Source organism: Oncorhynchus keta, chromosome 8 (genome assembly GCF_023373465.1).
Source record: "Oncorhynchus keta strain PuntledgeMale-10-30-2019 chromosome 8, Oket_V2, whole genome shotgun sequence".
Taxonomy (NCBI): domain Eukaryota; kingdom Metazoa; phylum Chordata; class Actinopteri; order Salmoniformes; family Salmonidae; genus Oncorhynchus; species Oncorhynchus keta.
In genome coordinates this window covers 17,927,632-17,937,509 of record NC_068428.1, presented here as the reverse complement: position 1 = coordinate 17,937,509, position 9,878 = coordinate 17,927,632, and the positions used below count along the sequence as shown (strand labels likewise).

The 9,878-nt window shown below is 39.5% G+C and overlaps 1 protein-coding gene across 5 annotated transcripts in view; it reads left to right on the top strand.

Moving 5' to 3' along the window:
- Positions 1–1,685: 1,685 nt before the first annotated feature.
- Positions 1,686–9,878, top strand: part of LOC118387195 (endothelin-1-like) — a 308,791-nt gene continuing 300,598 nt past the window's right edge. For 4 of the 5 annotated variants that reach the window (XR_008140776.1, XR_008140777.1, XR_008140775.1 and 1 more), the window contains exon 1: positions 1,686–1,922. Coding sequence is in view for 2 of the 5 variants with exons in the window: in XM_035775365.2 (XP_035631258.1) it covers positions 1,757–1,922 (166 nt within the window). In the remaining 3 variants the exon portion in view is untranslated. Of the gene's footprint in view, positions 1,923–2,828; positions 3,343–9,878 lie in introns of those variants that run through there. The other variant, XM_035775366.2, reaches the window with a different exon arrangement.

Sequence of the window (9,878 nt, the reverse complement as noted above, 5' to 3'; positions counted from 1 at the left end):
GTCAAAAACATATTCTACAGAGGGGGAGAGAAAGACAGGAACATCTTACAAAAAAAATCTGCATTGTGTCAAACAAATTCTGAAATGATGAGAAATGGACCGTGAAGTCATGTCTCCTGAGCCAGTAGAAAGTGTAGCCAAGGGATCACACCTATGAGTCACAACACAAAATTGCCCCTCACCCATACCTCTTAAAATAGAAATTAAATGACTCTTTCTGCCCCTCCTTTGATCAAAACATACCAGCAAGCTATGCCCTTTACTTTAGAGAGACTTGTAGGGTAAATTTAGTTTTTACATTCTGCACGCACTGTTGAGATATCCCTGCAGCGCTAACCCTGGGAGCCTAAGTGAGTGAGTAGCCATATTTACTGACAGTTGATGACAACCTGTTCATTAAATCTTCCGCAGACTTTGCGGGAGAAAAGTTGGGCTGAAAAGTCTCTGAAGTTTTTTTGTCTCCCTTTTTCCCCTTCATCCATTCCCACCCCATCTCACCTCAAGTATCTAATTGCTGTAGCCAGGGGCACAGTGAGCAAAGATGTTGTTTTGTGTTTCACCAAGCCTTTAATTTTCTCTCCTGAATGCAAAACTAAGCCTAATCTCAACTAATGAGAAGTCTAAGACTCTGCTAAATGGGAGTGAGGGTAGGAAGAAATAGCCCCTGTGGTGGGACTCAGAATACTCCAGTATACCTACTGTGATCATGTTACAGGCCCCAATGAAGAGTGCACAGGGAAACCTTCACGCATTAAAGCATTAGGTTACTCACTCACCTTCACAGTTTCTAGATATCACACACAACCTCCAACAACACAGACCACAACGATGATGTTAGTGCGTCTGGGCTTGGATCGGATCCAAATGTGATGTGCAAATGGTACAGCCAAAAGGATGGGAAATAAATAAACACTCTAACAAACAAAATGCCTGGGTTAAAGAGAGGAATACGTGAGTACTGTAAACTATTTTGAAGGCAGCAAAACTTTACCTAATACAAGACCAATACAAGACCCTGGCTTAGAGCAATTAACTAAATGTCTGGCACACAGATGCGTTAATTGAGATGCTTCAATGGACTCTTTATTCTTTTAATTAAAATGTTGGTTTGCCACAATGGGTTTCCCTTGGTTTGGCTAAAAGACACGGTGCTAAACAGCTTCCCCGTATGAAGTTGAGGATTTCCTCCAAAATACTTTTTTTTCTAGCTCCATGGACTTGTTCTTTAGACCTCTCTATGCCAAACATATCCTCAAAATCCACTGCCTGCTGGGAATCTGACAACCAATTATTCCCCAGTTCCCTTCCCACTAAAACATCTGCTTTCCTTGTGCTCTGGTGCTGGATTCACCACAGTGCTCTATTCTAATCCCAACCGGCTTGGCCCTGTGACAACACCTTCAGCACACCTTTCGGTATGTGGTCAGAAACAATCCTCTCTCAAGGCAGCTCTTTCCTGCTGTATGTTATCAGTAACAGGCAGGCCTGCAGCACATAGCAGAGATGTACACTTAGTGTAGTGTATCGCTACACACACACACACACACACACACACACACACACACACACACACACACACACACACACACACACACACACACGTGTAGGGCTGTTGTCCATGTGTGGGACTGTGGGGGAGAGGAGAGGCAGAAGTAGTGACAGAGACTGAATCTGGGGAGGAGGAAGGGAGGGTGTGCTGGTGTCTGAGATGCTGCTGCTCCAGACCAGTGCCTGGGACTGACTGTAGAACCTCTCCATGCTTTACTTCTCACTGGTCCCTGCTTCTGGAAATATTGTCACTCCTATATTTGAATTTGGATCTGTTTGTACTCACAGCTGTTTGGAACATTGGAACAGAATAATGGATCTCACCACTTTTTACTTCCTGACCACTACTTTGGTTTTGATACTGGAGCATGAAGGTAAAAACTTTTCTCCTACTTTGTTATTTTAGTTATGTTTTATTTAACTAGGCAAGTCAGTTAAAAGAACAAATTCTTATTTACAGCGATTATTGAGACCGTATGAGAAGCTTGCACGTTTTGTTTTAACTAGCATAAAGTGTGCTTTACTATCCAGCGGGGTATACTTGTTGCACCTGAGCTGTGGTTTAATAGAGATTACATGGAGTAGGTGATTGAGAGAGCTCACGTAGGTCATGCCTTTGAGCAGATGCCAGGGTCAACTGTCAGCTATTCAAAGGAGCAGTGTGTTAAGTTGATTTATTGAATCTACTTGGGAACAAGAAAAGCATATTTTATATCATTTTTACTACGCTTGTTATGAAGGAGATGTCTGCATCCCCTGCTCAAGTCACACTATTCTGTATGAGATTAGAAAGAAATTGTTTGCATAAAAAATGATCTCTGACGTAATATTTTCTGCTGATGCAATGTTGTGAGTTGATCTAATTAGTGTGTAAGTCGCTCTGGATAAGAGCGTCTGCTAAATGACTTAAATGTAAATGTAAATGCTGTTGTCGATTGAGGAGAGTGTTATATATTACAAGTATCAAAACATGGTCCTGCGTGGTTCAGTTGGTAGAATGCTTGCAATGCCATGGTTGTGATTTCAATTCACACGGGGGCCCGGTGTGAACATGTATGCACTCACTGTAAGTCCCTCTGGATCAGAGCATCTGCTTAAAGACTGTAAAGTGTAAAAATAGGAAAAAAACTCCAATAGATGAAATGTACATATACTTGAAACAACAGTATAAGCAAAGCAGCATCCCACTTTAGAATTTTATCATATATGTACATATTAAAGGGAGAAATGTGGAAATTCTGACCACCCAAAGGCCTTATCTATTCTTGAGGCCCGTGTTCTGGACCATAAGAGTTAGATGCCAGCAAATGTAAACCATAGTGTTCTGATTTGTTTTCCAACCTTGCACTTAAACTTCAAGGACACCTTAACACCTCCACATTCCAGTTGGCAACTCCTTCAATTTCCCTATAGCATTTTCCCAGGTTGTTGCTTTATCAATTTACCTGGTAAGATAAGGTCAAGTAAATGAATAACATGGCTCAAAGATAAACTGTCAATCACAACTTCCACATTTCTCATTACATAACATTTTACTTTGATCTAACATATCCTCAATAGGACTATGTTCATCAACCAGACAACATTTGATTGTGTGACCTGCTAGTATTGGTCTGCAGGACATTTGAAATGAGTGTGTTTTTGATACATGAAGAATCCTAAACCACTCTGCCGTTGTGGTAGCCAGACATCTGATGCTTATGAATCTGAGGGAAAAGTTCAATCCACCTAGCTACGTTCTCCTTGATCGAAGAAGGACAAAACTGATATGTTTAGGTCCGGACACAAATGAAGGTAAGATGTAACTATCTAGAGATACGTACTCTCTATAGATGTGTACTATTTCTATAGATATCTTGAGATTTGTAATATCAAAAGATACAATGCAACAGGTGTTCACAATGAGGCTGTTGCATTACATCATGCAGTACTTTTCAGGAATTTGGACAACTCATTCAGCCCAATATAAAAATATACTGTTATTTTGGTCTGAATATTTCTTTGTCATGTGTTGCTGACCATGTGTGCTGCACATTCCCTTAGGAACCACAGACCATAAGTCAGTTCTATAACAGAGATCCCCAGGCAACACCCCACCTCAGTGTAGAGGGCTTTAGCTGCAGGAAAAGGGATTCAGCTCTGGTGGTGGGCTGAATTGAATAAAATGGCTTACAGATAAGCTATCAATTACAGCTACATTTCTCATGACATGAAATAGATTTTTTTTGTTGTTTAATCTAACATATCTTAAATATGAGTACATGTATCAACCAAACAAAATGTCATTGTGACCTGTTATTGGTCTGCAGGACATTCTAAATGAGTGTGTTTTTGATAAACTGCATATTGGTTATCCATGAAGAATCCTAATCCACGTAGTTGTGGCAGCCAGACATCTGATGCTTATTATAAGAGGTTGATAAATAGCCTTTTTTTATTTTTATTTTTTAAATCTGAGGGACAAGTTCAAAATATCTAGCTATGTACTCCTCGATCAAATAAGGACAAAAGGTATACATTTAGGTCAGGACACAAACAAAAGTAAGGGTTAGCTGTGTAGAGATAAGTACTCTACCTCAATATCTCTAAATCAGAAGATACAATGCAACAAGTGTTCACACTGGGGCTGTTTTTACATTGTGCTTTCGAGGAATTTGGACTAGTCAACCAGCATAATATTACAATTATATTTACTGCTCTTTGGGTCTGAATACTTCTACGTCATGTGTTGCTGCTGCAAATTCCCTTCAGAACCATAGAGCATACAGTTTTATAATGGAGACCCCCAGGCAACACCTCACTGGTTTAGAGGGCTTTAGCTGGAGGAAACAGGGATTCAGCTCTGGTGGTGGGCTGAGATTTAACCGCACCCCAGTGATCTGAACCAGGAAAAACATATTCCATTAACGTCAATCCTAATTGTATGGAGAAGGAAACCTTGTAGACTATTTATCAAGGTCAATACTTTATTAAGGCAAATAAAAGAACAAAAAATTAAAAGACAAATTAAACATGGATTATTATTGTGGATTATTATTATGGATTTTATTAGATAGATACTTCTTAAAAAACGATGTCCTGTGTTATGGGTGTTGTTAAAGTACACTATGGTTTACTGTTTCTGATATATGATAATAAGAGTTCAACATTGGTTAGTTCAGCAATGTCTGGAATCCATACAAGCTATTATACACAGCAAAACTGTTGCTTGTGGTAACATGCCACCCATATATTGTATTGTACCATATATAGTGCATTCAGAAAGTATTCATACCCCTTGAATGATTCCACATGTTGTTGTGGGACAGTCTTCTACACACAATACCCCATAATGACAAAAATAAAACTTGTTTTAGATATGCTTGCACATTTATTGAAAATGAAACACATATATACAGTTGAAGTCAGAAGTTTACATACACCTTAGCCAAATACATTTAAAAACTCAGTTTTTCACAATTCCTGACATTTAATCCTTGTATAAATTCCCTGTCTTAGGTCAGTTAGGATCACCACTTTATTTTAAGAACGTGAAATGTCTGAATAATAGGAGAGAGAATGATTTATTTCAGCTTCAATTTCTTTCATCACATTCCCAGTGGGTCAGAAGTTTACATACACTCAATTAACATTTGGTAGCATTGCCTTTAAATTGTTTAACTTGGGTCAAACGTTTCAGGTAGCCTTTCACAAGCTTCCCACAATAAGTTGGGGGAATTTTGGCCCATTCCTCCAGACAGAGCTGGTGTAACTGAGTCAGGTTTGTAGGCCTCCTTGCTCGCACACACATTTTCAGTTCTGCCCACAAACTTTCTATGGGATTGAGGTCAGGGCTTTGTGATGGCCACTCCAATACCTTGACTTTGCTGTCCTTAAGCCATTTTGCCACAACTTTGGAAGTATGCTTGGCGTCATTGTCCATTTGGAAGACCCATTTGCAACCAAGCTTTAACTGCTGTTTTGAGATGTTGCTTCAATATAATGGTCATTATGGCCAAACAGCTCTATTTTTGTTTCATCAGACCAGAGGACATTTATCCAAAAAGTATGATCTTTGTCCCCATGTGCAGTTGCAAACTGTAGTCTGGATTTTTTTATGGCGGTTTTGGAGCAGTGGTTTCTTCCTTGGTGAGCGGCCTTTCAGGTTATGTTGATATAGGACTCGTTTTACTGTGGATATAGATACTTTTGTACCTGTTTCCTCCAGCATCTTCACAAGGTCCTTTGCTGTTGTTCTGGGATTGATTTGCACGTTTTGCACCAAAGTGCGTTCATCTCTAGGAGACAGAACGCGTCTCCTTCCTGAGCGGTATGACGGCTGCGTAGTCCCATGGTGTTTATACTTGCATACTATTGTTTGTAAAGATGAACGTGGTACCTTCAGGCATTTGGAAATTGCTCCCAAGGATGAACCAGGCTTGTGGAGGTCTACAATGTTTTTTCTGAGGTCTTGGCTGATTTATTTTGATTTTCCTATGATGTCAAGCAAAGAGGCACTGAGTTTGAAGGTAGGGCTTGAAATAAATCCACAAGTACACCTCCAATTGACTGAAATGATGTCAATTAGCCTATCAGAAGCTAAATGTCCTAAAACTATAGTTTGTTAACAAGAAATTTGTGGAGTGGTTGAAAAACAAGTTTTAATGACTTCCGACTTCAACTGTATCTAATTTACGTAAGTATTTTATAGAAGCATCTTTGGCAGCAATTACAGATGTCAGTCTTTCTGTTTATGTCTCTAAGAGTTTTCCACACCTGGATTGTGCAACATTTGCTCATTGTTCTTTTCAAAATTCTTCAAGCTCTGTCAAATTGGTTTTTGATCATTGCGAGAGAACCATTTCCAGATCTTGTCATAGATGTTCAAGGAGATTTAAGTCAAAACTGCAACTCGGACACTCAGGAACATTTACTGTCTTCTTGGTAAGCAATGCCATTGTAGATTTGGCCTTGTGTGTTAGTTATATTATTGTCCTGCTGAAAGGGGAATTCATCTCCCAATGTCTGGTGGAAAGCAGACTGAAGCAGGTTTTCCTCTCGGATTTTGCCTGTGCTTAGCTTCATTCTGTTTATTTTTCATCTTGGAAAATTCCCCAGTCCTTAACGATTACAAGAATACCCATAACATGATGCGGCCACCACTATGCTTGAAAATATGGAAAATAATACTCAGTAATGTGTTATATTGGATTTTCACAAAAAATAACACTTTATATTCAGAACAACTCTGTCAGCTAGGTTAGTATTGTGGAGTAACTACAATGTTGTTGATCCATCCTCAGTTTTCTGAGGTAACTGTTTTAAAGTCACTATTGACCTTATTGCGAAATCCCTGGGTGGTATCCTTCCTCTCCAGCAACTGAGTTAGGAAGAACACCTGTATCTTTGTAGTGACTGTGTGTATTGATACACCATCCAAAGTGTAATGAATAACTTCACCATGCTTAAATGGATATTCACTGTCTGCTTTTGTTTATTTGTTTTACCCATCTACCAATAGGTGCCCTTCTTTGCGAGGCATTGGAAAACCTCCCTGGTCTTTGTGGTTCAATCTGTGTTTGAAAATCACTGGGACCTTGCAGATAATTGTACGTGTGGGGTACAGAGACTAATGATAGTAGTTATTAAAGACTCATGTTAAATACTAGTGGTGCGCAGGTCAGGGGAATTATGTTTTGACAGGGGGTTCAGGATATATCAGTAAGATATGTTTCTGTTTAGAATTTAAGACAGTTTGATAGGTTGTTTGTTTGTTCAACTTGTCTATAAATAGATGCAGTTTCTCTTCAGTCATTATGTTGCCCTAGAAGACTAAATAAACCCTTGCTCACCAATTATGTCATAAGTCGATAGAATGAATGCTTCAATCTAGCTGACATCAGTGAAGTTTTCTCTGTCATCTCTGCTTCTTTCGCGGAGCAAAGATGTTTAGGGACTGGGGAGAAAATGCAACAACAAACCAAAAAACTGGGAAGATTTTGTTTTAAAAAATCCAAATGACATCAGATTTAATGGTTGGAAGGAAATATACTAATTAAAAATGTAATGTGTTGGTCCCATTTTTCATGAGCTGAAATAAAAGATCCCAGAAATTGTCCATACACACAAAAAGCCTTTTTCTCAAAAAAATTTAACACACATTTTTTTACATCCCTGTTGGTGAGCATTTCTCCTTTGCCAAAACAGTCCATCCACCTGAAGATGTGACATATCAAGAAGCTGATTAAACAGGTGCATATTGTGCTGGGGACAATAAAAGGACACTCTAAAATGTGCGGTTTTGTTACACAACACAATGCCACACGTCTCAAGTTTTGAGTGAGCGTGCAATTATCATTCTGACTGCAGGAATGTCCAACAGAGCTGTTGCCAGAATGTTCATTTCCGTACCATAAGCCACCTCTAAAGTTGTTTTAGAGAATTTGGTAGTACATCAAACCGGCCTCACAACTGCAGACCACGTGTAACCACACCAGCACAGGACCTCCACATTCGGCTTCTTAACCTGCGGGATCATCTGAGAAGAGGGAGTGGGGCGCTGAGGAGTATTTTTGTCTGTAATAATTACTTTTGTCGGGAAAAACTCATTCGGATTTGCTGGGCCTGGCTCCACAATGGGTGGACCTGGCTCCCAAGTGGATGGGCCTATGCCGTCCCAGGCCCACCCAAGGCCGGGCCCCTGTCAAGTCATGTGAAATCCATAGATTAGAGGCTAATGAATTTATTACATTTGACAGATTTCCTTCTATGTACTGTAACTCAGCAAAATCGTTGAACATTTTGCATGTTGCGTTTATATTTTTGTTCAGTATGGAAAGCTGTGAAAACGACCCAACATGTTTCTGATCAGATTTCAGTTCTTCTTGGATGCATATTTTCTGTGGTTGAAATACAATCAGCTTTCATGATGCTGATAAAGGTAGCACCTTTACAGAAGGTATCTAACTGCTCATTCATGAGGGGGATATTTTCTGAAGGCACTGTATATATACAGGATTACTGGGGATATAATCTGTGGTAGTTCATAACGTTAGATCCAGAACTAATCTTGTGAAAACAGGGCCAGGGGCTCTGACAGTGTTGCCTCAACATTCTGCTGGAGACCGTTTCTCACTTAATGGGTTGGTATGGATTAAATAGTAATCTCATGGATGACTTTGGCAATCAACTCCTGAACCGCTAAAGCAATGAACTCTCACTTCTCCAAATAGGTCACTAAATAAAATGTCATCTCAGGAGGCACACAAGGTTTGTAGTGTAACATTTCTATAGAAAATGCCATTACAGTATAATCCATGGTCCAGGCGTGTGTTTGGCGCAGAGTCTGTAAGACCCCAACCTTTAATTTCCTTGCTAAAAGTCTAAAGGAAGAAATCCACCATTAAAACAGCTCCCTGATCAAAAGATGATTTACCTTTAGCTATTTGCATCAGTCAAAGCTACTTACATAAATCACTGGACACCTGTATGATCAGACTTTCTGTTGGGGCATTTTCCCTGAGACTTGATGATAAAGAGCTGAAGAGGACTGCTTGAGTGTACAAGGGAAATCTGTTTTCCTTCAAGTGATAAAAAGTCAAACCCAAGCCGAATTATCAGAAGCTGCACTCGTGGCTTGCCCCAACAGACGCCTGAATGCACTGCATGAACTTGCAAGGAACATGCAGGGTACAATGCGGTTGGCCACTGATTCATTGGAGTGCTTTAAAATCCAAATCCACATGGCATTTGGGATTCTCCACCACATGAGCTTTATAGCACATTTTATTCAACTATTGACCTTTACAGGGTGTAACAGTTTGATACAATTTACAAAATAAAATATAAAGTGTAAGAAATATATTAGGGTTAGATGGGGGAAACATAAGAACGTAGCTATGTGGAGACAGTGTCACTATCAGAAAAAAATCCCTGTCTATACTGGACATACAGTGGCAACCTAATCTAGACTTCATCTGGGCTATCAGACTGTAATAATAGTTGAAGTGGGAAGTTTACATACACTTAGATTGGAGTCATTAAAACTCATTTTTCAACCACTCCACAAATTTCTTGTTAACAAACTATGATACCATGGCTTTAGAAGCTTCTGATAGGCTAATTGACATAATTTCAGTCAATTGGAGGTGTACCTGTGGATGTATTTCAATGGCTTCCTTCAACCTCAGTGCCTCTTTGCTTGACATCATGGGAAAATCAAAAGAAATCAGCCAAGACCTCAGAAAAAACATTGTAGACCTCCACAAGTCTGGGTCATCCTTGGGGTCAATTTCCAAACACCTGAGGGTACCACATTCATCTGTACAAACAATAGTATGCAAGTATAAACA